The following is a 27477-nucleotide window of genomic DNA, read 5'->3' as shown; positions in this document are numbered from 1 at the left end:
CTTGATTTTGGTTTTTGTGTTTTTTTTTTTTTTTCCAGTTAATCCTGAAATTTGCCAAGCTAGATATAGGTGTGCTCTTCATTAACTTCCACCACTCCGATTTTCAGACTCGAGACTCAAACTTTGAGCTAAGAAAATGCAGGTTTTTTTGTTTGTTTCCCTGGCAGTCTGCCCCTTACTTCTACCTGTAGGTCTTCCCTCCTACAGTCTCATCAGTTGCTCCATCTCTGTTCACCTTTATCTTCCTGTTCACTGTCCTAAGCCCCTCCAAGCTCTGAGAACGCCCCGGGACTGTCTTCTGATTCACAGTTTGCTCTTGCACTTTCCTACCTGCTGAGTCCTTCTGCTTACAGAGCTGCATTTTTTTCCATCTCAAGCCATCTTTCGTCTTTCCTGTTGAAGTTGGCCTCCCTTGGTGTTCCTTTTTTTTTTTTTTTTTTTTTTTTAGATTTATTTATTTATTCATGAAAGCCACAGGCTGAGAGAGAGAGAAGACATAGAGGGAGTAGCAGGCTCCTCGCAGGGGGCCCGATGTGAAACTCCATCCCATGTTTCTTGTCTGCTAAAGGTTTCCCTCCCCATTTGTGTCCCCACTGTGATCGTTTTGAGGGGACTCAGGAAGAGGGTACTCTAAGCATGTGTGTGGGCCTCACTATCTCACATCATGTGGCTACTGCCACACAGTCTCTGGAGAGAGTTTGGGGAAAGGACTTAGTCTTTCTGGATTCTTGCCTTGTTCTCCTGCCCTTCTCTTTCTGGGCCTGCAGTGTGGCTGTGGCCTGCCTAGTTTGTGAAAAGTAATCATTAATCGACTAATGACTGAGCAACATCCTCAACCATTCTTCCACCTGGCTGGGCTCCAGGACCTTCTTAGACTATGTCCTGTTCTTTCCTGTTTCTGAGGCTGGCCTTCTAAGCCCCTGATGAAGACCCTTGTGGGTATAAACGTAGGTAGGGGAGTGCCATGGGAAGAGATCATATGCCCAGGGTTTCCTCTTTGCTGCTGAGGCCAAAGGTCAGGTGGAGGACAGTGGGAGTCATGGGCAACCTGTAGTGAGTAGTGTCTGTTTCCTACCCCGTTGCTAAGCCTCCTTCTTTGCCTGGTAGGTTTGTAACTCCAGATCAGAAGTACTCCATGGACAATACTCCCCACACGCCAACCCCATTCAAGAATGCCCTGGAGAAGTATGGACCACTAAAGCCCCTGGTATGTTGTGCAGCCAAGTGGGTGTGCCCCGTGGGTGTCTTGGGTCCATGTAGCCATGTATGGCTCACAGAGCTCTTTACCTCTGACATCTCAGTGGACTCTTCCAACAGCCCTGAGATGTTGCGGATATCTTCATTGTATAAATGGGGAAGTCTGAGGCCAAGTCACTTACCAATTCATCAGCCATCTCCAGGCACCTACAGCGTGCCAGGTGGGCACTAGCTGGTGCTAGAGACGCAGTGGCATTCTGGGGCAGCTCAGTGTGAGGGTGGCCATGATAGTAAACACATGGGCGCACAAATAACTCAGTAGTTCCAGTGCACTGCCCGCACCAGGGAGAAATTGGGTGGGTGCTGGCATGGAGAGGGCCTGGCTTGGGTGCTGTGGTGAATTGCTCCTCACACTGAAGACTTTGACTAACTGCCAGTGCTTTATAAGACCTGGAGAAGCCAAGTTGGTGGGCGTGAGGGTCTGGTGAGAAGGCGCCTTCCTGGCAGTGGGTAAACCACCCTTCTCCCCGCTCCTCCCATTGGGATAGTTCATGCTTTCCCCAGTGAGAACAGAGAGCTGGCACTGTGGGCTTTCTGAAGCAGAGGCAGGTGTTTTAGAAATGAATTGAAGGTGAGAGAAAGGTCAAAGCATTTGGCCTATAAACAGGGTCTGTGGCATGTCCCCCTGCGACCTTGCCGCCACTTTGTGGGGTTCTCTTGCTGTGGTCTCTCTAGCCCTGGGATGGAGCTGATGAGCTGCTGGAGTTGATGAGCCCCGTGAGGCACTGGTTAACACAGTCCTCTCTTGTTCAGGTGGGGATATGGTTCCCAGACACTGAGATATTGGCATGTTTTCCAGACAGCTTTGAGAGGGTGCATCTGACCTTGGCAACAAAAATTAAAGCTTTTAGAGGGACATCTCAGGGTTGCTGTCCCCTGTACCTGCTGCTCTCTCTCTTTTCTGGTTGCTGCCACCTGAGGCTGGAGAGATTGCCTAGAACCCCACAGGCCCCAGAACAGAAAGTGAAATCCAGAGTCCCCATTGAAATAGTTGGGGCTTGAGCGTGTCCAGGTTCTGATTCCACAGCTGTGTGAATTTGGGCCAGGCGCTTGCTCGCTCTGGCTTCCATTTCTACCCTGTGGAATAGGACAGCTGTTGCACGGGGTTGTGTGAGGGTTGCTGTGGTGATGTGGGGACACTCCTGGCTAAGGACGGCCCTCAGTGAGTTGAGGTCAGTGTCTGCTTGTCCGAGGCAGGATAGTTAATGGTGACAGATGAGTGTAAGGTCAGTGTCCTGGCCCCCGGACCTCCTTCCTGTGTTGCCTAGGACAATGGGCTATGGTGGGGTCCTAGAGCCTGGCTGTGGAGCCTCATGTGGGCTGCCCCCACCCCCAGCCCCAGACCCCACACCTGGAAGAGGACTTGAAAGAGGTGCTGCGCTCTGAGGCTGGCATCGAGCTCATCATTGAGGATGAAGTGAGGCCTGAGAAGCAGAAGAGGAAGGCTGGGGTGAGTGGCCAGTGGGGCAGCAGATCCCCTTACTGCCAGCCTGGGCAGTTTGGGCAAAAGAAGGTGGAACCATAGGATGATGGGAGATGGAGGGGTGGGGTGAGTCTGGGAAAAGCAAGGGTCTGGAGAAGGTGGAGCTGTAGCCTGTGCATTTTGTTCCCCAGAATGGTTATCAATGAAACCCACCAAAGTGAGGTCCTGGGGGTTGGGACCCTCCCATTATCTCCTGTGAGCTGGTCCCTTACGTAAGCAGCATTTTGTTTGGACCCTTCTAAAGTAGGCTATGGGCTGGATGCGGTAGATAGGATGGTGATAGAGACCCAGCTGTGGTCCCTTGTTCCTGGATTTGAGGGGGTAGACGCAGATACTAGACAAACACACCAGGGGCCTTCTCAATGCACACAGCATTAAAGGAGTAAATAGAAAGGGACACAAAGAGAAGATTCCAAGGGAGGTGCTCAGACGGGGTCAGCCACACATCTGGACCCTTGAGCCACGTGGGGGATGGTTGGTTCAGGTGAGGTAGAAGGCTGGTGGGGAACAGCAGTCAAGGACACCTGGGTGTACAAAGTATGGGGCGGGGTGGCGAGGACTGTCCCAGGCCAGCCCAGAAGCCACTTTCGTGGTACACCATGCGTGTGGTTTCCTGAAAGCAGGTGGATTCCATGTTCCCCTTTTCTGTAGATGCTTTCTTTTGGGGGAGAGGTGAAAAGATGGGATTGTCCCAGAGGGATGCGGGGATGGTAAGCAGTCAGTCCGGGAGGGGCTCACTGGGCAGGGGCCCCTGGGTGTATAGGTTCAGAGAACTTGACCGACAGCCCTCCCTGGCCTTTCCATGTCAGATGGTGGTTCTGAGCCATGGCAGCACCTATTTAGGGCATACTGCTGGGTTGGGGGGTGAGTTAGTTAGTCCCAGAGCTTCGCCCAGTATTGGAGCTGACCCCTGACCTATTTATTGGAGGCACAGGTGTGGGGCAGGGTATTCCTGTAACAGGCCCGTGTTCCTCAGGTTTTATGTATGTGTTTCTCGTCTGCAGGTGGGTACTTGAGGTGTAACTTGGATGATTCTCTCCTGGGCCTGTTTAGGGGTGCGTTTGGTGTGGTAGAGGCTTGGGAACTATGCATGATTCATTTGGGAATGAGGAGTGGGTCTCTGGGTGGAGGCATTTGTGTCCTGGCTCCCTGTGGTTGCATCTGGCAGGATGGTTTGCCCTGGGTGCTAAATCTGATGGGGCCAGGGTCCTTTGGTCCTCATGCATACACCCACCCCTCCCTTCCCCCAAACCTCGTCAGCTGGGGGCCCGGCTCAAAGGCTCCACTGCATCAGGGTATAGACCTGTGACCAGGGTAGTTGGGGCAGGCATCCTCAAAGTGCTAGTGGTGACCTAGAGGAATCCCAGCTGTCTGCTCTGTCTCCCTCCTCCCCACCCCTAGCTGCGGCGGAGCCCCATCAAGAAGGTCCGCAAGTCCCTGGCTCTTGACATCGTGGATGAGGATGTGAAGCTGGTGATGTCTACACTGCCCAAGGTGCTGTCCTTGGTAAGGGGTCAGAGAGAAGCTGCCCAGAACTGCAGAAGGCACCTCTGCCTCAGGGAGGATAGAATCTCCCTGGAGGCCCTCTGGCTTTGGAACCTTTTAGCTGTGAGGGGACCCTGGCGCTGGAGTGGTCTGGGGTTCTTGGATGGGGCTCTGGGTGTCAGGCTTAGCTGTAAGGGGCTGATGGAGAAATTGGGGCTGGGCACCCACCCCTTGTTTCAGTCAAGGCAGCTGTGCATGTGTCTTTCACAGAAGGGTTTATTGCATTGCTAGAGTTGCATTGCTGGAACACGTTTGAAAACCATGGATCTGGGTCCCCAGCACCTTCTGTCATATTCTACTCTCATGGGGGTGATGTGGAGAGGGTTGGTGATGTGCACGGCCAGGTGGTTGAGGCACATCAGCCCTGGGAACGGTGCTGTCTAGTTCCAGGCTGAGCTCAGGAACGGGGCTGTTGCCTACACAGAGCCTGCCCTCAGGAAAGCACACCACACTGTTGATCCCTCCCAGCTGACAGTGGGGGGTTTTGCCCAGTGGGAGACAGTGAGAGGGGTGGTGGGAGGCATGAGACAAAGGATTGCCTGATCAGATCCTGCACATCTGAGGATTTAGGACTGCTGCAGCCATAGCCCTCGCAGAGAAGCATCACTGGGCAGGGAGCCCCAGCAGGCTGGGGACTTCATGCTGTGCAGCCAGACCTGCAACAGACCTGCAACTGGGCATGTAAAATACTTGTTCAGTAGTAAAGCTCTGGCAAGTACTTTAGAGCACAGGACTTGGGGTGGAGTGGACCTCGCAAAGTCCTAATGCTGGCTCTTGCTCTTTGGGATCTCTTAGTTTACCCAAACCTCAGGTTCTTGCCTTTGCCTTTCACTGTACTGAGCCCAGTGACTCTTTAGGGTAAAGGTCAAGCAGAGCCGGGAGGCTGGATGGGTGGTGGGTGCTTTGTGTAGCTATATGTGTGTGCTGGTTGATGCCAGCATCTGACTGCTTGTAGAGATTTCTAGTCCTAGGAGAAACTAGAGCACCCCCACCCTGCCTGAGGCTGTGGTGGGAGAGGCCATGTCCATGTAAAAGGGGAGCAGCATTACTGGGCATCTATTAGTTGTCAGTCTCTGAAACGGGCACTTTACAGAGAATTCCCCATCTGGAACGGGGCACAGGCTTAGAGAAGTTACTGTCCTGTCCCAAATCCTATAGCCCAGAGGTGGAGGTGCTGGGATGTGACTGGTTTCCTTCTTTCCCATCATGCTTATGGCAGAAGGGTGAGTCTGGCTTGGTTTTTGTTGCAGCCCACAAATGTCCTGTCGAGTTCCTCTAGCCTCATGGTGTCAGGCATCAAAGAGGACACCAGTCTGCTCAACGAGGGCTTCCTGCAGGCCAAACCGGAGAAGCCAGTGGCTGCCCAGAAGCCCCGAAGCCACTTTCCAACACCTGCCCCTGTGAGTGCTGGCCACCAATGTCCTATTACCCTTGGGGACTTTGCTTATTTGTTGCCCCTGCCCAGATGCCCTTCTGAGACTCTGCTTGACTAGTTGACACTTCAGATCTCAGTCTGGATGCCGCTCCCTTGGGGAGGGATCCCATGTGCTAGAGCCTCCACCCCCCCTTTTAAGATTTTATTTATTCATTCATTCATGAGACACAGAGAGGCAGAGACACAGGCAGAGGGAGAAGCAGGCTCCCCACAGAGAGCCTGATGTGGGACACGATCCCTGGACCCTGGGATCACACCCTGAGCCGAAGGCAGATGCCCAGCTGCTGAGGCACCCAGGCGTCCCCCCCTGCCCGTGAGCCCTTTTATGGTGTCGCCTCACTTGTAATTAAGTCATGGTCTCCGTTTTTAGTTGCTTAGCACATGTCTGTCCTCAGGGATAGGGGCTGCCCTGGCTGCTCATACCTCATTGTCTATATTGCATGAATTTCTTATTGCTCCTTCCCACTAGCCTGCTTGGCTGTAACTTTTCCTCATGAGGAGGCTGGCACCACATGGGCAGGGGCACAGCCATGTTGCCGGTCCAACCTCTTTGCTGTATACCTAAGGAAGCCCTGAAACAGGAGTCACTTCTCCAGGGCCACTAGGGAGTTGGAGGGACCACAAGAAGACTTGTGGCTTGAAGAAGACCGAGAGTTGTAGAAATGCCCCCTACTCCTCCTGGCCATGCTCACATCACAGCATTTGCTGGGAGCTTGCTGCCCCTGCCTGGATGGTAACTCTCTTGCCTCCTCCCAGATGACCAGCGCCTGGAAGACGGTGGCCTGTGGGGGGACCAGGGACCAGCTCTTCATGCAAGAGAAAGCCCGGCAGCTCCTGGGTCGCTTGAAGCCCAGCCACACGTCTCGGACCCTCATCTTGTCCTGAGGGGCTTGGTGGTCACGAGCTCATTCTTATGTTTACAGGGGGCTGGGGGGACTGAGGTTGGTCTGTGAGTCTGAAAATCACACTTGGATGGCCACCTGCAGGGAGCCTTCTACCACCAGCCCCTCCTCAGACTGCTCAGGTGGAGGCAGAGCAGGGCCACCCACTGCCTTGTCTCCGAGTCCAGCTGTGGCTACGGTGGTTCCTGGTGCTAACAGAACAAAGTCCCACCCCTGGGCCTGCCTGGTCCTCTCCCCGGTGCCACAGGGAGTCCCCTTAGCTCCTCCTGAGCCCTGCTTGGGTCTGGCCTCATCTCAGACCCCTGCTTAGAACAGGGGATGTGGCCAGGATGCTCCTTCCCTCTACCTGTTAGTACATTTTTTTGAAAGAATAAAATTCCCTTTTTCCTTAATGCTGTTGTAGACTCTACCCTTCTGTCTCCTGCTTGTGGTTTCCTGGTCGCTGGGTTGGTTCCCTGGTGACTGTCACAGGGGCCTTGAGGGATATGGAGATCTGGATCCTCATCCTCAGCACAGCCCAGGGCTGGGGCTCTGCACACTTTCCCCCAAAATGTCCAGTGTGCTGGGGGCAGTTTGATCACCTAGTGGCTGTCTCAAAGTTCTGAGGATTCTTGGGTGTTAGCAGGGAGGGGAAGGTGCATCAGGACCCTGCTTGGCCATGGATGGCTGACCTGGCCTGCCATGGGCCTAGACACCAGGTGAGACTGGTAAACAAGGAGTGACTGGCAGCTGGCCGGAACTTCCTGACCACAGTGGCCTCAACTTGCCAAGGCCATGGCAGCAATCAGACCCTGGGCTCCAGTCCACCTGGTCAGGGTGCAGTGGGCCAACTGGCACTTGGCTGAAAGCTAGGCACTGAAGTGGGGTAGGTGCCAGGTTTGAGAAGGTCTAGACCAGACAGGGAGGTGTTCAGCGGGGGGGGGGGGGGCCCTCATAGGATTTGGCATGTGGGGGGGCATGTATGTCTGGGGGCTGGATGGGTACTTGGCTATCTTTAGATTCTGCTTTAGTGCCTCTGGTTCCCAAGAGAGACTTAGGGACAGATCTCTTGCTGGGAGTCCCCTCTAAAGAAGACTGGGAGTTAGGACACTAGGGTTCAGGTCTAGTGAACCCTGCCCTGCTGAACTTGCACAGGGGGGTCCTGTCAGCATGGCAGAGACCCACCTCACCCCCTGCTCTGGGTGGTCCTCGACCCATTTCACAAAGTTGTGCTCAGTTTGAGCCTGGCTAAGTTCTGGTTCCTGCTCCAGAGCCAAGGCCTGGGAATGAGACCAGGGACTAGGGCTCCCACTCTGCTTCCTTGCAGCTTGTGTAGCCGAGCCAGATGCTCCAGCCAGTTCAATAGCTGGGCCATACCTGCCACATGCCCTTGTGCCTATGCTGATTTCCTGACCTGGACCCCTGTCCTCTATCCCTTGGTGACCTGCAGGGCCCTGGCTCCATCACTGACTGTTCCCTGCAGTGCTGTCAGCATTGATGGTTGATTCCAGTGAGGGTTGGGGAGCAGGGGATCTTCATCTCCAGGATTCACAGGCAACTCAGTCTATAGAACACCAGCATTAAAGTCCGATACAGCAAGCCTCTGGGACAACCCACCCTGGAGCTGATCATAGGCTCCTAGGGATGATTCCTAGGCACGTGGTCCGTGGCTGCACCTCAGTGAGCTGGCCTATATAACCCACCTGAGGCTTTCTGCCAGAGCTTGCTCCAGACTGCCTCTCCCACCAACACCCAAAGCTCGTCCTGAGGCTCTTTCCTGACCTCCTTGGGAGGCAGCCCTGCTAACTGCAAACCTGTTAACTTGCCACCTCCCATGAACTCTGCACTGGAGCTGTTCTCTGCTTCCTGCATTAAATGAACAGGCATCAAGAATCTCCCCTGTGCCTGGCATGGTTCTGGTGCTGAGGATACAGGAATTAACCCCAAGACTCTCCCAAACCACTTTATGCTCACAGGGTTTAGATTCTAGAGAGGACAGATAAGCCAACATCCATATGCAACATGCCAGAGGTAAGGGGCTCGGGAGAAGGAGGAATAATGGATGGCATGGGGGCCAGGCGGCCTGCTAGGAGGAAGCTCTCCGGAGGCCTGAGTGAGAAGGCTGGCCGCAGCCCCTGGCCACCGTGGGGAGCAAGAGAGAGCCCGAGTGGGTGGGGGGTACTGATTGCCAGAGTCGGTGCTGACAGCCGGTGTGGTCCCGGAGTGTGGGGGCACACGGTGCTCCAGTGGGCGCACCTTGGGTCGTCCAGGTGGATCCAGGGCCCAGTGTTTCGTGGGCCGGTGTGACAAGCAAGCCGAGCCAGGTGCAGAGGTGCTGAGCACCCGAGTTCAGGGAGGGGGCGCGGAAGACGACGGTGGGCGGGAAAGGAGGGGTTCAGTGAGGATGGCAGAGGGTGAGCGTTCTGACAAGATCCAGACTGGCCTGGCATCTGCGGGCCAACCCGGCCTGCCGGAGAAGCGGAGAGGGCGGAGGCAGAGCCCGCGCCCGAGGATCCCGGCAGCGGCCCCTAAACGAGGGATGCGGAGACCGGGACCGCTGCTCCCGGAAGCCACGCCCCGCGCAGGTCACGTGACATCCCTTCGCCAATGGGAGTCCCTTGATGAGCGCGTGAAGGATTGTGGGAGAGCCCGCCGAGGGAGGCGGGAATGGCCGGGTGCGCTAACAGGCTCCCGGCGCCTGGGCGAGGCCGTTCTCAGCCTCCCAGGCTCACCCGGTCCGGCCCAGTCCAGAAGAGCCGCCCGGCTGAGCACGGACTCCTGAGAAGTAGGAACTTGGTACTGTTTGCAGTCCCACTGAGGTTTTGGAGGTGGTTTGTTGAGACGGATGCTGTCCCCGGGGGATTGGGGCGCATGCGTACTTGCGTGGTCAGGGCGCATGGATCCGGGACACGGAGCGGGAGGCCTCGGCCGGGGGGACGTATGTTTAGGTATGGGGCATCTGTAGGCTGTTTGAGATCTGTAGGACATTTATTTGCTTTTTATTTATTTGCATTTTATATTCTTTTTTTTTTCTTTAAGATTTTACTTATTTATTCATGAGAGGCAGAGACACAGGCAGAGGAAGAAGCAGGCTCCATGCAAGGGAGCCCAACGTGGGACTCGACCCCGGGTCTCCAGGATCAGGCCCTGGGCGGACGGCAGGCACTAAACCGCTGAGCCACCCAGGGGTCCCCGAGGTGTTGCATTTCTAACGAGTTTCCCGATCGTGCTGAGTTGGGGATTGCACTTTGAGTGGCAGGGATTAATGGCACTAAAATCATTCCATTACTCAGAATCAATGAGATGTCTGGGGCCATTGCTCTCTGTTCTTCCTCGGTCTCTGCAGCGTCTCAGTTTCCCTCCAAGAATATGCCAGTTCTGGCATACTCAGGACAGCCTGTGGTTTCCATGGTGATAGCCATCTGGGTCTCTTTCACCTGCCCGCGTTTCTCCGGCAGTGGGACATCCACTTGGGAAGGGCCTGTCTAGTTGCTGGTACACCTGTGGTGTACTGGCTTATGGTGTGACTCATGTTTGTGTGTAACTTCCAAGAGAGCAAGGCTGATACCTGCCATGTTCATGGCTTTGTCCCCAGCATTCATCAGTTCCTGACACACAGTAGTGCTCAACAAGTATTTCTGGAATGAATATGAAAACCAAGAGTGATGCTCTGGCCACTGTCGGGTATTCATGAGCTAAGGATCTCTTGTTGAACTCAAAGTGAGTTTTCCTCTTGCCAAGACCAAGGGAGGACCTGAATATCTGTGTGACCATAGAGACTGACCAAAAAGCATCCGTGGTCCAAGAGTTGTATGTGCATCCTGACAGACGCCCCTCCCTTCCACTCCAGCCATCCAGACACAGCCTCCTCAGGAGCCCAGAGGCCCTTCCCAGAGTCATGCCCCACCTCTTCCCAGATGCAGGCCTCCTTGTTCCAGGCTGGACTGTGTCCTCCATCAGTACTCACATGTGCTGAGTGCCCCGGGGATGAAAGTGACTCTGAAGGCCCGATTCTCGGTCTCTGCTCATGACTGGTAATCCCAGATCCCTTCTACATACCTGTTTTCTGTTTTTTCTTTTTATTGTGGTTAAATACATAACAGAGTTTACCATCTTAACCTTTTCTAAGTGTACGATTCAGCCATGTTAGCTATATGCACATTGTCATGCAACAGATCCTAGAATTTTCTCAGCTTCCGAAATTTCAACTGTACTCATTAAACAACTCCTCATTTCCCTTTCCCCAGTCTCCAGAAACTTCCATTCCACCTTCCATTTCTATGAATTTGACTACACTAAGTATCTTGTATAAAGTGGAATCATACAGTATTGTTTTGTGACTGTTGATTTAAGTAGCATGATATCCTCAAGGTTCATCCCTTTTGTAGCTTCGGTCAGAATTTCCTTCCTTTTTAGGGCTGAATGATATTCCAGTGCATGTGTAGACCACGTTTACCATTCATCTTTCTGTGAGTGGACACTAGAGTCCCAGGACTAGGTGGAAACAATAGACAAGACAACCCTTTTGTCTATTGTGAATAATGCTGCTATCAACATGGGTGTGCAAGTATCTCGAGATCCTGCTTTCAGTCCTTGTGACGGTATACTGGGAAGTGGAATTGATGGATCATATGGTAATACTGTTGTTGTTGTTGTTTTTTAAAGATTTTATTTATTTATTCATGAGAGACACACACACACACACAGAGAGAGGGAGGTGGGCAGAGACACAGGCAGAGAGAGAAGCAGGCTCCATGCAGGGAGTCTGATGTGGGACTCGATCCCGGGTCTCCAGGATCACGCCCTGGGCTGAAGGCAGGCACTAAATCGCTGAGCCACCCAGGGATCCCTGGTAATACTGCTTTTAATTTTAGTTGTTTTAATTTTGTTTCGATTAGGTTTTTGGTATTTCCAGGAAAAGCTGTGTGCTGGGCTACTAAAGCTTTTGCAGCAATGATGTGACTCTGTCACCATCTGGTGGCCATTGGTGTATTTGCAGCAGCAGGTAAGGTGGGCCATAGCAATTTCTTGTAGGTCTTAGAAAAGTCCTTGAAGTATTTTTCAGTCTTTCAGGCTTTCTCTTCAGCGTCCTCATCAAACAATTGTCTGGCCTTTACTTGAACACCTCTACTTATTGGGAGAGCTGACTTTGTTACTCAGCAGCCAGCTCCATTGTTGGACAGCAATTGTGAAGAAAAAGATTCTTTATTCAGAGAAAAAAGTCCTCCCTCCGTTATAAAAAGTAGGAAAGACTAAGGTGCATGGGAAGCTAGTCTGTGGGGAAATCAGGGTCCCAGGACAGGTCATTGATAGGCCAGGATTACCTGGAGAGTTTGACTACCAGAATTAGCCACTGTCTCAGCAGACCCTAGCATGAATCAGTTCTGTCCTGTTTCCACAGATCACCAAGTCTCTGATTTAGTAATGATAGTGATTCAACTCTCTCTAAGATGGATTTTATGTTTCCACTTTGGCCATGTGTGTTCTATAGTAATTAAAGCTGAGTTTCGATGTGAATTAAGGTCCATCGAAAGATGAATGGATAAAGAAGATGTGGTTTATGTATACAATGGAATATTACTCAGCCATTAGAAACGACAAATACCCACCATTTGCTTCAACGTGGATGGAACTGGAGGGTATTATGCTGAGTGAAGTAAGTCAATCGGAGAAGGACAAACAGTGTATGTTCTCATTCATTTGGGGAATATGAATAATAGTGAAGGGGAATATAAGGGAAGGGAGAAGAAATGTGTGGGAGATATCAGAAAGGGACACAGAACATAAAGACTTCTAACTCTGGGAAATGAACTAGGGGTGGTGGAAGGGGAGGAGGGCGGGGGGTGGGGGTGAATGGGTGACGGGCACTGAGGGGGACACCTGACGGGATGAGCACTGGATGTTATTCTGTATGTTGGTAAATTGAACACCAATAAAAATTAATTTATTAAAAAAAAGCATCAAACTTTTCACTGATGTCTATCAGTGGCCTCAGCTGGCCAGGATGAAAGTGTTTTACCTGTATGTTAACTAGGCTGCGCTGGAGGTATCTAGGTTAAATGCCCTGGAGGTATACATCAAATGGAACAGTCTGACAAAGACAGGTGTAAAGTGTGAGTCACAAATGCCCTTCAGAAAGGCACAATTGAGAATATGTCTCTCCTCTCTCTGGGAAAGAGTCCCTGCACCCTCTCCAGAAAGCAGCCCAGCCTGGTATCCAGGTGCTCAGTAAATATCTCATTCTATCATGAAGTGATGTAGCAGTGAGAAAAGCCTTGGGCAGCTAGGACCAGATGGTGGGGAAAGCTTTAGCATTTTTAAATGTTGATTTCTCTCTTAATTGTGTTCCCTGTGGTTAGGGAACATACTCTGTGTGGTTTCATATCTTCAAAATTTGTCAAAACTTGCTCTATGGGCAAGCATACAATCAATTTTATAATTTCTTATGCATCTGAAAAGAATGTGTCGTCTGTAGGCGTTGGAGGCATTTTTGGCATATGCTAATCCTATTGTCTAAACATCCAATATCCTGGTTTTTTTTTTAAAGATTTTATTTATTTATTCATGAGACACAGAGAGAGAGAGAGGCAGAGACATAGGCAGAGGGAGAAGCGGAGAAGCAGACTCCATGCTGAGTGGGGAGCCTGACATGGGGCTTGGTCTCACAACCCTGATACCATGACCTGAGCTGAGATCAATAGTTGGATGCTTAACCGACTGAGCCACCCAGGCACTCCAGGATGGGTTCAGTTTTTAAAGACTTTTGTAAAAGTTCAACATACAGAGAGCAAAATGCACAAGTCTCAAGTGTACAGCTGGATGAATTTCCACAAAGTGAACAGAGTCATGTAATCAGCACCTACATCAAGAAATAGAACATGACCAGCACCCCAGAAACCCTCTCCCCACCCTATAAGGGTAACCACCATCCTGACTTCAAACACCATAGATTTGTTTTGCTTTTTTTATTTTAATTTTTTTAAATTTATTTTTTAAAGAGTTATTTTTAAATAATTTCTACACCCAGTGTGGGTCTCAAACTTTCAACCTCTAGATCAGGAGTCCCATGCTCTACCAATCTAGTCAGCCAGGTGCCCCTGTTTTGCCTTTAAAAAAAAAAAAAAAAACATTGTGTAAATTGAATTTCATATTGCATAGGATTTTCCTATGTTGATTTGGGTAGTTACAATTCATTTATCCTCCTGACTATATAGTATTCTGTTATATGATTTTTGCAGAATTTACCCATTCTGCAGAAGGACATGGGAAAGTTTCTGGATTGGCTATTATAAATAGAGCTGTTGTGAACATCTTGTTCTAATCTTTTGGTGAGCTCATGTACACATTGCTGGTTTATACATAGCTAGACTGGAATTGCTGGGGATGGGTTCACATTCATTAGGCCACTTGCTACTTATGAGCTTTGTGAACCAAGGCAGGTTATGTAGCTTCTCTGAGACTCATTTTTCATATCTGTATATTGGAAATAAAAATAGTTGCCCCTCTTGTCACAGATTTTTAAAAAATAATTTTATTTATTAGAGAGCATAAGAGTGGGGAGGGACAGAGGGAAAAGGAGGAGAAGCAGGTGAAGCAGGCTCCCCACTGAGCAGGGAGCCTGACATGGGGCTTGATCCCAGGACCCTGGGATTATGAACTGAGCCTAAGGCAGATGCTTAACTGACTGAGCCACTCAGGTGCCTGTGTCATCACAGATTTTAATAAAATAATATCTACAAGGCACCTGGTCCTAATGTAGCTCCCCTTTCTTTCCTCCTTCCTCTGTCATCCCAGAGCCCCCTCTACCCTAGGCCACAGCTCTTCTACTAGGTTCCCCCTTTGCCAGGAGTCTTAAACATGAACCTGGAAAGCTTGCCTGCTGCCCACGGCTGGTAGGTGCTTTTCCCTGGCTATGATCTCTCTTTTGTGACTCAGCCACAGGTGTCCACCCAACACTAGCTTGCTGTGGTCAACATCACCACTAACAAATGTTTTTATGATGATCTTGGTGAGCATGTGGCTTGCAGTTGATGTTCTCCGGAGACTGGGCCAGGAGAGGCAAGGAATGAGGACTGAAGAGAGCGAACAGCTAGCTGAAATCCAGCCCAGGAATTTATAACATACTTCTTTCTTGCTTGGTTTTGCTTCCCTGATGTCCAGGCAGGAGTTTTTCTTTCTTAAAAGCCCTTGTTAAAAAAAAAAAAAAAAAAAGCCCTTGTATTCCTTATTTTTCCTGTAACACCTCAAGTCAGGCCACGTGGGTCAGTGGGCCAACTGGAAAACTTGCTTACGGGGGCTCTGTCAAGATAGAGTTTACTTCTTCTCTGTGTAATGGCAGCCTGGAGCATTGTGTTGGGAAAGTATCATCCAAGCTCAGGAAAGTGCTGTGATCGATTAGTTATGTCTGTTATATGCATGGGAGGTGATGATGGCAGCACACATTTCATGTGTTTACCTCTATCTTTGGCTTAAAGGTATTAGTTAGTATTGCTCAGAATAGACATGTATTTGGTTTAGAGAGGTAAGTGGAATGTTTTTTAATAGGTGGGTTAAGTGTGTTTTCATTTATATGACTAGTGACATATGTGGATTGATTTCTACCATTTTTTTTGTGTTATCACTGTTGTTTTCCCCTTTCTTTGTTGAATTCATAGTTTTCTGTAATCTGCTCTGTTTTCTCCTTTTGCCTGGTGTGAACCATAAAAAATATTTCTCTTATTTTAGAGGCTATTTAAAACTTTTTAATATGCATATTTGTTACTGTTTCTGTCCTTCTGAATGATGCTCTTTCCTGGCCTATTTTCATCGAGTTTTATCATTTTTTTTTTTATTTATGATAGGCACACAGTGAGAGAGAGAGAGGCAGAGACACAGGCAGAGGGAGAAGCAGGCTCCATGCACCAGGAGCCCGATGTGGGATTCGATCCCGGGTCTCCAGGATCGCGCCCTGGGCCAAAGGCAGGCGCCAAACCGCTGCGCCACCCAGGGATCCCGAGTTTTATCATTTTAAATGCAAAATTGATGATTTTCTTGGTCAGCTGACTTTGTGTAAATATTTGTAAATTCACTTACTCATCATTGTTTTTCTTACTCATTAAATTTTATTTTTGTTAAGTAATGCCACCTCCATTTCTGCTACTAGTAGGTAGCTTTAGTTGAGAGCTTCCTATGTGCTGGACACTGTCCTGATAATCCTACATGTGTTAAATCCCTTAATCTTCCACATTATCTTGGGAATTTGTTGTTCCTGCCTTGTGGATGAGGAAACAATCACATAAAGGTTAGGTTATGCCCAAGACCTAGCATTAGTAAAAGGTGGGGCTGGGCTTCAATCCTGGCTGTTGTTGCTCTTTGCGCGTGTTTAAATTTTTTGTTTTGAAATAATTTTAGATTTACAGAAAACTTGCAAAGATAATACAGAGTTCCCATATACCCTCTACCTGGATTTCCCTAATGTTAACATCTTACGAAAGCATGGTGCATTTACCAAACTAAGAAGTTTATACCAAAAAAAAAAAAAAGAAGAAAAAAAAAGTTTATACCAGTGCAATACTAGTAACTAACCAGAGACTTTATTTGGATTCACCAGTTTTTCCACTCTTTTTCTATTCCAGGACCCAATTTGGGGTCACACATTGTGTTTAGGATATATACATGTATTAAAAAAAAAACTTTTTGGCATGGAAGGTTTCAAGTTATATAAAAATGGAGAGAACAGGAAGATTTATCATTCAGCTTCAGTGATTAACTCATGACCAATTTGTTTCATTCATACCCTAAACCTTATTACTTTTTTCTTTGTCCTGGTCGCCTATAGTTTACAGATGTATGCCCTATAAATCACCTTATTTCACCTGCTTCCTATACAGCAGTTCTGTAGTTCATGGGCACTTTATTAATCATGGAGTTTCTAAAGCCAACACCTAGAACAACAACAACTACTACTACTACTACTACTACTACTACTCATAAGAAGAAATCTTTATTTCACACTGTGTAAAAAGAATTAAAGGACCCAGGGGTGGCAAAATTATGATTACTTAAAAATAATTTAGTTAACATTTCCTCCTGAAAAAGTTTCAAAAGACTTAAATAGTCTTTTGTTGTTTAAAAAAGTGTATTTTACTTTTTTTGCCAGATAATATAGTCACATATGTTCACACATAAGAGGTATTGAAGGGTTGCAAGCAACACTCTGTGGCAGATGACCAAAATTGTCTGACACAATATGAACTTGCTATAGCAAGAAGATCTAACCTATTCCAGTGTTTTCTCCTCCATGAGACCAATTGTTATATAGATTTAAAAAGTGTTCCAGCTCTTGGCTAAAGTGCAGTTGAGATTTGCGCTTGTTCAGGTTCTTGAGGGAGGGAAGAGTCAGTGCCAATAATCACAAACTGCCTGGCCTTCTGAGGCCGAAGCAGTGCCACTTCGTCCTAATCTTCAACAGTTAATCCTCTATTATTTTGGGACATTCCATTCTTAGCCTGAATTTCTTACCTATGAAATAGCAACAGAGGGGATCCCTGGGTGGCTCAGCAGTTTGGCGCCTGCCTTTGGCCCAGGGCACGATCCTGGAGTCCTGGGATCGGGTCCCACGTCGGGCTCCCAGTATGGAGCCTGCTTCTCCCTCCTCCTGTGTCTCTGCCTCTTTCTCTCTCTCTCTCTGTATCTATCATAAATAAAAATAAATAAATCTTTTTTAAAAATTTATTTATTTATGATAGTCACACACAGAGAGAGAGAGAGGCAGAGACATAGAGGGAGAAGCAGGCTCCATGCAGGGAGCCCGACGTGGGATTCGATCCCGAGTCTCCAGGATCACGCCCTGGGCCAAAGGCAGGCGCTAAACCGCTGCGCCACCCAGGAACCCCAAAATAAATAAATCTTAAAAAAAAAAAAAAAAGAAATAGCAACAGATCAATTTGGCCTGTGAATCCTCTTAGAATTGCAGGTAGCGGGTAGCCCTGGTGGCTCAGTGGTTTAGCGCTGCCTTCAGCCCAGGGCGTGATCCTGGAGACCCCGGGTTGAGTCCCACGTTGGGTTCCTTGCATAGAGCCTGCTTCTCCTTCTGCCTGTCTCTGTCCCTCTTTCTCTCTCTCTGTGTGTGTCTCTAATGAATAAATTTAAAAAAAATTACAGGTAGCATTGTGTTGGTGTGTGGTTTTCTGAGGAGAAGGTTTCAAAGCAAAGGGGGGAGGGTTTTTGATGTTTATGAGACACAGTGAAGTGTAAAATAAACCATAGAATTAAACTTTTACTTCTTTGTCTCCCTATAGAAAAAATAAAAAAGTACTAAAGGGTCTATAGTAAAGTCACTCCCTTCTGACTTTTTGTCACATAGTTCTCTTCCCTTTGGAGAGCTGATAAGTTTCTAGGGAAGAGACCAGCCAGCTTTTTCTGTAAAACATCAGATAGGAGACACTGTAGGCTTTGTGGACAGACCCTTGTTCTAGTGTGTCCTTGAAATTTTATGCAAATATAAGCACATATATATTACACATTTTCTCCCACAACTTTGCAAAAATGATAGCATAGTATACAGAGTATTCCTCTCTTGGCTTTTCTCTGTTAAACCAGATGTTGGCGAACTATGGCCCATAGGCCAAATCCAGCCTGTTACCAGTTTCTGTAAATAGTTACATTAGAACCTGCATTCATTTGTTCACTTACTGTCTGTGGCTGCTTCCATGCCACCAAGGCAGAGCTGAAGAGTTTTGGCAGAGAACATTTGGCTTGTGAAGCCTAAAATGTTTACTCTCTGGCCCTTTAGAGAAAAAGTTTCTGGTGTCTGAGTTAAACACTATGTTTTAGCCCTTCAAACTAGTACAGAAAGAGCTTCCTCACGCTTTCTCATTGTGACGTTCTATGTCTTTGTATGGCTGCACCATCATTAATTTAATGAGACCCTCCCCTAAGGGATATTTAGACCATTTCTGACTGGCCTTTACTGGTATGAAGAACGTGGCAATGAATAGCCTTGTACTTACCTCATTTTCCGCAAGTGTGAATATATTCCCAGGATGAATTTCCTAGAAGTGGAACTGCTGCATATTACAGAGTACACTGGTGATTTTTACAGCTAATGTCAGATTGCCCTCCACAGAGCTTTATCAACTTACATTCTCACCAGTGTTATAAAAGTGCCTATTTGCCTCATCTTTGCCAGCAGAATGTCCTGCCAGCCTTTAGATCTTTACCAACTGCTATGTGAAAAAAAAAAAAAAAAAAAGGTATCACAAAGGTATCACAGGGTGGTTCACTTTGCATGCTTTTATTCTGGTGAGTTGCATCTTCTTTCAGGTACTTAAGAGGTGAGTGGCTCCTTTTTGCTGCTGGTGGTTTGCTCTCTTGGTCTGAGGGTCTTCTGGGGGGTGGTTAGGGAAGGGGGGTGGGCCTCTCTCTCTGACTGTCTTGTATCGCTTTCACAAACAAGCTTTTGGGGAACAAAAGTCTTAAGGATAAACATGGGATGGCAATTAGTACCATCAAGATTCCAGACGTCAGAACTGGGGAGCCAGGGGGGCCCTGGAGAGGCATTTCCATTCTGCTCTGAATTTGGAAGGCTAGCTTTCATGGGGTGCAAGCTGTCCTCTTCCTCCATTGTACTTCTGTTGACACAGGCAGCCTCATGCTCCTCCAGGTTTTTGATGGGGACCACGTGGCAGGCGTTGTATTTGCAACTGGCCATCTTTTTGGCTTTCTTGGGGTTCTTTCTCCTGCAGGATGCCAGGTGGTACTGAAATCTGCTGAGCGGGACTCGATGGTGAGGGTTGTAAGGGCAAATTTCTAAGGCTTCTGGCTCCATGAGAAATTGTTCTTGAAGCAGAGTGGCTCACTTCCCAGAGTCAAAAAAAAAATGCCCCTGGTGGAATAACCCTTTGGTAAGGAGGCTGGAGTGTCCTCTGCCCAGAATTGGCCCTTTGAACTCTGTTGACCAAGGTCTTAACAGCTCATGTTTCTTGTGCTCTGCGGCTGCGAGTGCTGGGTTAGGAAAAGGACAGGAGCTGTCAGGGGCAGCTGCACAGAGAGCTGAATTACAAATGGCAGGCGAGACAGAAGAACCATATAAAGCACATGCAAGAGCCAGAAAACCACAGCTGCCCCACAGGAAGGTGAAGAAGGTACATGCCAGCCCCCCTTGACTCTGAGAGCTACACTGTGTGATGTCAAAGAGGAGTCATGAAAGGTCACAATGGGCAGCTTGAGTCATCAGCAAAAGTCTATGTGTTGTCCATCACTTTCAAGGGGCGAGGTGGCTTTGGGGAAAGCTGCCATTCAAAATTGTTGCGGGCATATCTGTTGTCATTTGACTGTTTCTAAACTTATATATTTAATATAATTCCCTATGTATTTGGGGTTAAATCTACTGTATTATTTCATGCTTCCTATCTATTCTTTGGTTTATTTTTTCTCTTTTCTTACCTAATTTTAAATAGTTTAGAAAAAATATTTCCATTTCCCCCATGATTTTGTAAGTAACACATTCTCTAATCATTTAGTGGTTACTCTACAAATTAAAACATTCATAAATAGCTTACCAAGTTTTAAAGTTCATAAAAGTTTCATCCATTTTCCAGGTAATACAGGACTTTTTCTACATTTACTTCCCTCCCTTAATGTTATTATTTTAAGCCTAATTTTTAAAAGTTCCTAAGACAGCATTGTTATCGTCATTTGACATGGCCCAAGTTATGGATACCTGTCCTTGTGCTGACTCCTCTGCTACTTGTGTCTCATATCTACCACATGGCATTGCTTTGTTTCTACTAGAAATTTGCCTTTTAGAATGTTCTCATGACAAACTTTTGGTTTTGTTTATCTGAAAATGTCTTTATCTCATCCTCATTCTTGAAGGATGACTTCAGGGAGTATAGTTGTGCTATTTTCTTTCTCCCCACTGAAGCAGAGTTCAGTTTCTTCCAGCTCCCACTCTGGTTGAGAATTCAGGATTCCATTATCTGACTCTTTTCTTTTTTTAAGATTTTATTTATTTATTTGACGGGCGGGAGAGCACACAGCATCCAGAGGGAGAGGGAGAAGCAGGCTCCCCACTGAGCAAGGAGCCCAATGTGGGGCTCGATCCCAGGACCCCAAGATCATGACCTAAGTTGAAGGAGGGTGCTTAAATCGACAGAGCCACCTAGGCACCCCTACCTAACTTCTCTTCAGGGTAATCTGTTTCTTTTCATATGTCTGTCTGTCTGTATGTATGTATTTATTTAATTTTATTTATTCATGAGAGACGGAGAGAGAGAGAGAGAGAGAGAGAGAGAGAGAGAGAGGCAGAGACACAGGCAGAGGGAGAAGCAGGCTCCATGCAGGGAGCCTGATGTGGGACTCGATCCTGGGTCTCCAGGATCACACCCTGGGCTGAAGGCAGTGCTAAACCACTGAGCCACCGGGGCTGCCCCTCATATGTCTGTTTTAAAGAACTTTTCTTTTTTTTTAATTTTTATTTATTTATGATAGTCACACACACACAGAGAGAGAGAGGCAGAGACATAGGCAGAGGGAGAAGCAGGCTCCATGCACCGGGAGCCCGATGTGGGACTCAATCCCGGGTCTCCAGGATCGCGCCCTGGGCCAAAGGCAGCCACTAAACCGCTGTGCCACCCAGGGATCCCTAAAGAACTTTTCTTTATCTTTGTTTTTCTGCAGTTTCAATATGATGTTGACACGTGGGTCTCTGTTTATTCTTTGTTTTTTTAGACCTCTGGAATCTGTGGATTAGTGTCTTTCATTAGTTTTGGAAAATGTTCAACTGTTGTCTCTTCAAATGCTGCTTCTACCTTATTCTCATACTTTCACTGAAATGATAGATGTCACTTCCACTGACATTTCATTGTCTAAAGTGAGTCTCACACATAAGGTGCGGGGTCAGAGAGGCACATAGGACTATCAGGTATCCACAGGAGGAGGATAGGAACTTTGCCATGAGTCCTCATGACATGAGCCATGTACCTGGCTGGCTTAGTTGGTGGAGTGTGGGACTCTTGATTTTGGGGTTGTGGTTTTCAAACCCCATGTTGGGTGTACAGATTACTTGAAATCTTAAAAAAACAAAAACAAAAATAAAAGAAGGAATCCTAAGAACATCCTGTCTCTCCTTGTCACCGGTATTTGTTTCCCTTTTCTCCAACATATAGAACATACCCCCTTCTCAAGGGAGAAAACCCAAAGTCCTAGCTTAGAGTGAGGAGATAAACAACTTGGTGAGTGCTCAATGGGGGCTTCTTGCATTCTGGCAGGAACTTATTCTAGGATGGTGGGCATTCTAGTGCCTCCAAACAACCTGTTGCTGTGAGAAATGAGGGGCTCATAGAATCATGCCCACTGTACCCGCACTGCTCCCTCCCCCGCACACCCTGCCAGGGATATCTCTTGGTATACTTTGATGAGAAACTATCCTTGGTAAATTGTAACTTCCATACCATTTATGGAACAGAATGCCCATTTTCTCCAAGCCTATAGCCCAGTATTAGAGGAGGTATGACATTGGCCCTGTTGGGAGTTAACAGGTTGTTTGGCATCTGCTCTTCCATGACCTCAAAATCTTGGCACAGTGTTTGTGGGCAATGCTGACAGCACTTTTTCAATTTCTAGTTCCATAGCCTTTTTCATGCTCATAACCATGGCTGATCCAGGCACCGGGTAATTCAGGCATGTGTAAGTGTGTAAATGGAGATGATGAAGAAAGCACTTCACCTGTCATTGAAATCCACATAATAAGAAATGGAGCTTTAGCTCTTACAGGCTTCTTTGTGGCCAAGCACCCATTAGCACAGCAGGCCAACATTTAGTCCATTATATAGAGAGGAAGGCCAGGCTTGATAATGCTTCTAATGGACGTTTTGAATGGTCCTCAAGCCTGCAGCTTTCTGCTAGCTTCTGCTCTGAGCCTGGGACCTGACAAGTTGCTCACCATGGCAACTTGAGAGGAGCAAGGGATACAGACACACCTATCTGAGTGGCACTTCCCGGCCTGTCTGCACCTACCTGACAGATAATGCAAGTGAGGTCAGATTCTGCTCATTCCCCTTCTGCACATATCATCTTGAGAGGTGCTGCCAACAGATGGTAATGCAGGCATGGAGAAGGTCACAGAGCATTCAGGAGCAAAGTTTTCTAAAAATGAACAATTGTGTATCTTGGCCAGCCAAGTCAGCAGTTGTTATTATGGGGTGGGATAGAGCCATTAGAAGATTAGAATCAGGGGATCCCTGGGTGGCGCAGCGGTTTGGTGCCTGCCTTTGGCCCAGGGCGTGATCCTGGAGACCGGGGATCGAATCCCACGTCAGGCTCCCGGTGCATGGAGCCTGCTTCTCCCTCTGCCTGTGTCTCTGCCTCTCTCTCTCTCTCTCTCTCTCTCTCTCTGTGACTATCATAAAATAAAATAAAAAATAAAATAAAAAAATAAAATAAAAAGAAGATTAGAATCACAAAGTTGGAGACATATCTGACATCAAGACTGGCTTCTCTCTCAGGGCTGGCATCCCTTCTGGAACATCCCTGGAGGTTGGTCATATGGTGACAGGGAGCTTCCTACTCCCTACAGAGTTCTGCTATAGATTTCTTACACTGAGCTGAACTGACCTGTTTCCTCATACCCCTCAGCCCTCAGTGTGACCTCTGTGTCCTCTGCTCTGGGAACATCCTCCAGGATGTAGGGATATCCCAAATATGGCAAACTCATGTCATGTATGTGGTCCTGGGGTGGGTGGTCTGCTCTATTTCTGGCTCCCAGTGTCTCCCCACACGTCTAGCAGATAAATGTGGACAGCCTAGGTAGCCCCTCTGAATGCTTGAGCTCTGTTTTCCTGCCTTCTGTGGGCTGCTCCTTGCTCAAGTGGTATGGTCCTCATACCTCATGTGGTATGGTGCTGCTCAAACTATAACATGCATATGAATCACCTGAGACCTTGTTAAGATGCTAGGCTGAAGTTTTGGTTTTGTCTGTGAGGTTTATGTGACATGGTTGTGCTAGATTTGTAAGATGAGTTAGAGCACATTTCTGGGTAAACAGCCTAGGAACATTTTTGGAAAGTTTGAAGAAACTTGTCTACTAAATGCTCTGACTCATACCCTTTTGGGACATAGTTCTATGTCTCTGTTCAACTTGGTTCCTTAGTTTTCTACTTCTCTTGACATTTGTCATTTTTTAAGAAAAGCATACTGTTATGGATTGAATTGTGTCCCTCTCCCCATTCATATGTGGAAGCCGTAACTTCAATGTAATGATATTTGGCGGTGCCTTTAGGGAAGTAATTAAAGTTAAATGAAATTGTAAGAATAGGGCCCTCATCCAATAGGACTAGTGTCCTTATAAGAGGACAATGAGGGCAGCCCAGGTGGCTCAGCGGTTTAGCGCTACTTTAGCCCAGGGCGCGATCCTGGAGACCAGGGATCGAGTCCCACATTGGGCTCCCTGCGTGGAGCCTGTTTCTCCCTCTGCCTGTGTCTCTGCCTCTCTGTCTCTCATGAGTAAATAAATAAAATCTTTAAAAAAAAAAAAAAAGAGGAGAATGAGACCCCAGAGGTATCTCTCCACAGGAGCAGAGGAGAGGTCATGTGAGGACACAGCAAGGAAGTGGCCATCTGCAAGCCAGGAAGAAAGGTCCCACCAGAAACCAGCCCCAGCAGCACTTTGATCTTGAACATCCAGCCTCCAGAATTGTGAGAAAGTGAACTTTTGTAGTTTAAGTCACCCAATATTTGGTATTTTGTCATACAGTACGAGCAAACTGATGTACATGTGCTCCCCATTGAACATTCCAGGTAAACTAACATACTATGTATATTTAGTATTCTCCTATAATTTAAAAACTCTTCTCTGGTTAAATAGCCTTTCCTTTCCTTTCTTTTTTTTAAATATTTTGTTATTTGGCAGAGAGATTGAGAGAAAGCACAAGTAGGCAGGGTGGCAGTCAGAGGGAGAGGGAGAACCAGACTCCCCCACTGAGCAGGGAGCCCAACACAGAGCTCAGTCTCAGGACCCTGGGATCGTGACCTCAGTCAAAGGCAGACACTTAATCTGAGTTTAACTTATCTGATGCTTAACTGAGCCACCCAGGTGCCCCTCCTTTAGTTTTCTAATTTTTATTTTTTATTTTTGTATTCTCTCATGTAGTTCCTGCCTTTCCCTTTATTGGGCTTTTACAAATGTAGATATCTCACAGCTCTTTGCAAGAAGCTGAGTCTTAGATTTATCAGTTCTACTGATTTTTATAGCGTCTAGTTCATTAACTTTTCCATTAACTTTTAATTCTCTCCCTGAATTTATCTTTCTTTTTTTTTTTTAAGATTGTATTTATTCATGAGAGATACAGAGAGAGAGGCAGAGACATAGGCAGAGGGAGAAACAGGCTCCTTGTGGGGAGCCTGATGCAGGACTTGATCCAGGGACTTTGGGATGGTTGGGCAGATACTCAACCCCTGAGCGACCCAGGCGTCCCTCCCTGAGTTTATCTTGTTTATTTTCTAGCTTCTTGAGTTGGATGCTTCATTTACTTTAAGTCTTCCTTGTTTTATAACAAAAACATTTAGAGCTACAGGCAGTGTTTGGTTACATTCCATGAGTTTTGCTATGCGGAGATCCAATTGTCATTACATTTGAACGGCCTGTAATTGGAATTTTGTTCCCTACCATGACTTGGGTTCTTTAGGAATAAATTTTCAAGTGATTTAATTTCTTTCATTTATCCTTTTATTTTTAATTTCTGTTATTGCTGCATTGTGGTCAGATTATGTGGCCAAAGAGGATTGCTCATTAGTGTCTCTGAGGTTTTCCTTGTGGCCTAGAATGTCATGAGTTCCAGTCACTTCCTTGCAGATGTTTGAATTAAATGTCTTTTCTGTTTGTGTATATTTATTAACTGAAGCTGGAACACTAGTCCTTCATACTGCTCAGGAAACTGGCATATTGTACCCCTCCCTTAGGGAGTCACAGTTCATCAACACAATCCAGGAAGTACTCGATGAAACAGCCTGTGTTGTACCTTTACTTAGCTCAGTGTTCTCAAACCTCAGTTTCTCTTAACGCCTCTTACTATCAGGAGCAGCCAGTTTTCCATGGAACAAATTTCAGAGAATTCTTTTTTTTAATTGCATTTATTTATTCCCAAGAGACAGAGAGAGAGAGAGAGAGAGAGAGACAGAGGGAGAAGCAGGCTCCAGGCGAGGAGCCTGATGCGGGACTCAATCCCAGGACCCAGGATCTGGCCCTGGGCCAAAGGCAGGCGCTCAACCACTGAGCCACCCAGGCGCCCCAAATTTCAGAGAATTCTGTTTGAAGTTTTATTCTATTTCTTGTGGGACAACTATTTATGAAAGGTCCTGTACTCACTCCTTAGGCCCCTCCCTTTGGACCTCTGATACCATCATGAGTCCTGATTTGCTTTTCTGTTCATTTTTACAGAAGGAGGCACTGCAGTGGGGGATGTCTGTGCATCTCTGTAGGATGGTATACCAGTCTCAGTGCAGGTAGGATTTTCTATCCTTTCGCTTTGTTATCTTGGAGGCCCCATTGTCTGAAGCACCCAGTGAAGGAGTGGAGCTATATGGCAGTGACTTCACTGCTGTGCTTAAGTTTTCTCTGTTTGCCCTGGCAGCCCAGAGTTAGCTGGATCCCCTTTCTGCACCTGCCCACAAGACAACCCATATTTCATACTAACACCAGTGCTGCGGATATGAAATAGGACTATAGCCTGCAGTGCCATGAGCTAGCCCTCCTGTACTTTTTCAGGAGTAACGTCAGCACTGAGTATTGATCCCCTGCAGCAGCCCTGTAGCATTGATCCTACTCGTTACTGCTTTGAGCTTGTCCATTTCATAGAGTCTTGCTGAGGATGTGGCTCTGTCTCCACTTGGGTTCTCCCAGAAGCAGAGCCTGAGGTAAGGATTCAGATGCAAGTAGTTTCTTCAGGAAGTGCAGATAAGCCTGTAGAGAGGAGGGAAATGAGATACAGGTCTGTATGCATGTATGAATATTTAAAAAGAATGAGACAAAAACTGTAATGGTATATTTTCTATATTTTCTAAAGCTTTCAATTCACATATTTTTCCATAGTAAGAAAAACCATAAGTTATATTTAGAAAACATATATGGAAACCAGTAAGGAATTATAAAGATTAAAGTGTATGTGGTTAATCTAGCTACCTCAGTGGGCCTCTGAAGGCCTTTGGGAAAATAATGGGAAAAAATGCACAATTCAGAATTGCCCCACCCGAAGAGTCAGGTTGCTAGGGTATGTTTAAATCAACTTCCAAGAGATTCATCTTAGAAAGGCTATTTCACGGGGTTTGTGAGTTCCCTGGCACTTCTAACCTGCCTAGTGTGCGCAGTTCTGGAACCACAAACAATGTGGAGACTGGAGATTACTGGGACACACTGCAAATTACCATGGATATGGGTCGGGCACTGACTGCTTCTGCCCCATGGTCCCTTCAGCTTACTCACGGATATGTTTCTTCTTACTTGGTACTTATAGCACAGCCAGTTGAACAAATATTTAACGACAACAAAAACCCCTGATTTGTAGCATCTGCCAATTTCTGTGGTAGAAACATTCTCACTATGACCAATTTCAAGCTACCAATGGTTTCACAAGGGGCTGGCAAAATCCATCTCTCTCCCAGCACACCACTTGTTAGTCCTTCACTGGTTGGGCTGTCCTAACATTATGTCTCACTTGAAGATTTCTAGCATGTGTTCTGAGTTTCTCCGAGATTTACATACTAATACAGATTTTTCTGTGTTTTTCTTTTGACCATTTCAGCTGGCATCTGGCAAAAAGCAGTTAAGTGTATACCACTGTCAGTCATCTGGAAATCCTTTCACTTTTAACCTTTATGTGGCATTTCACTACATGTGGGCT

The 27477-nt window shown here is 47.2% G+C and overlaps 2 protein-coding genes and 1 non-coding gene across 7 annotated transcripts in view; 2 read left to right on the top strand and 1 right to left on the bottom strand.

Moving 5' to 3' along the window:
* Positions 1-7014, top strand: part of MYBL2 (MYB proto-oncogene like 2) — a 43006-nt gene extending 35992 nt beyond the window's left edge. For 2 of the 5 annotated variants that reach the window (XM_055304596.1, XM_055304610.1), the window contains exons 10-14: positions 1108-1207; positions 2594-2707; positions 4142-4234; positions 5536-5685; positions 6477-7014. In XM_055304596.1, the coding sequence (XP_055160571.1) occupies positions 1108-1207; positions 2594-2707; positions 4142-4234; positions 5536-5685; positions 6477-6605 (586 nt within the window). In that variant the 3' untranslated portion in view covers positions 6606-7014. Of the gene's footprint in view, positions 1-1107; positions 1208-2593; positions 2708-4141; positions 4247-5535; positions 5686-6476 lie in introns of all 5 variants that reach the window. The other 3 variants (XM_055304595.1, XM_055304602.1, XM_055304619.1) reach the window with 2 other exon arrangements.
* A 9772-nt stretch (positions 7015-16786) lies between these two features.
* Positions 16787-16912, top strand: LOC129498842 (small nucleolar RNA SNORA28). The gene has a single exon (XR_008662213.1). It is a non-coding gene; the product is annotated as a small nucleolar RNA SNORA28 (small nucleolar RNA).
* Positions 16913-18908: 1996 nt separating this feature from the next.
* GTSF1L (gametocyte specific factor 1 like) lies at positions 18909-19409 on the bottom strand. Its single transcript, XM_055344364.1, has 2 exons — positions 19133-19409; positions 18909-19057 (listed from the first exon to the last, which is right to left on the bottom strand). The coding sequence occupies exons 1-2, from the start codon at positions 19407-19409 to the stop codon at positions 18909-18911; spliced, it is 426 nt and encodes a 141-aa protein (XP_055200339.1).
* Positions 19410-27477: the final 8068 nt, after the last annotated feature.

The sequence above is a fragment of the Nyctereutes procyonoides genome, unplaced genomic scaffold (genome assembly GCF_905146905.1).
Source record: "Nyctereutes procyonoides isolate TBG_1078 unplaced genomic scaffold, NYPRO_anot_genome, whole genome shotgun sequence".
In the NCBI taxonomy this organism is placed as follows: Eukaryota; Metazoa; Chordata; class Mammalia; order Carnivora; family Canidae; genus Nyctereutes; species Nyctereutes procyonoides.
This window is presented reverse-complemented; position numbering and strand designations above follow the sequence as displayed.

What these genes read in the sequence shown, in the direction of transcription:
- GTSF1L (XM_055344364.1), bottom strand. Translation starts at nt 19,409, where the DNA reads ATGGAGCCAGAAGCCTTAGAAATTTGCCCTTACAACCCTCACCATCGA. An exon ending in GCAGAATGGAAATGCCTCTC is followed by an intron (nt 19,058 to 19,132) that starts CAGGGCCCCCCT and finishes TGTTTATCCTTA; the next exon opens with AGACTTTTGTTCCCCAAAAG.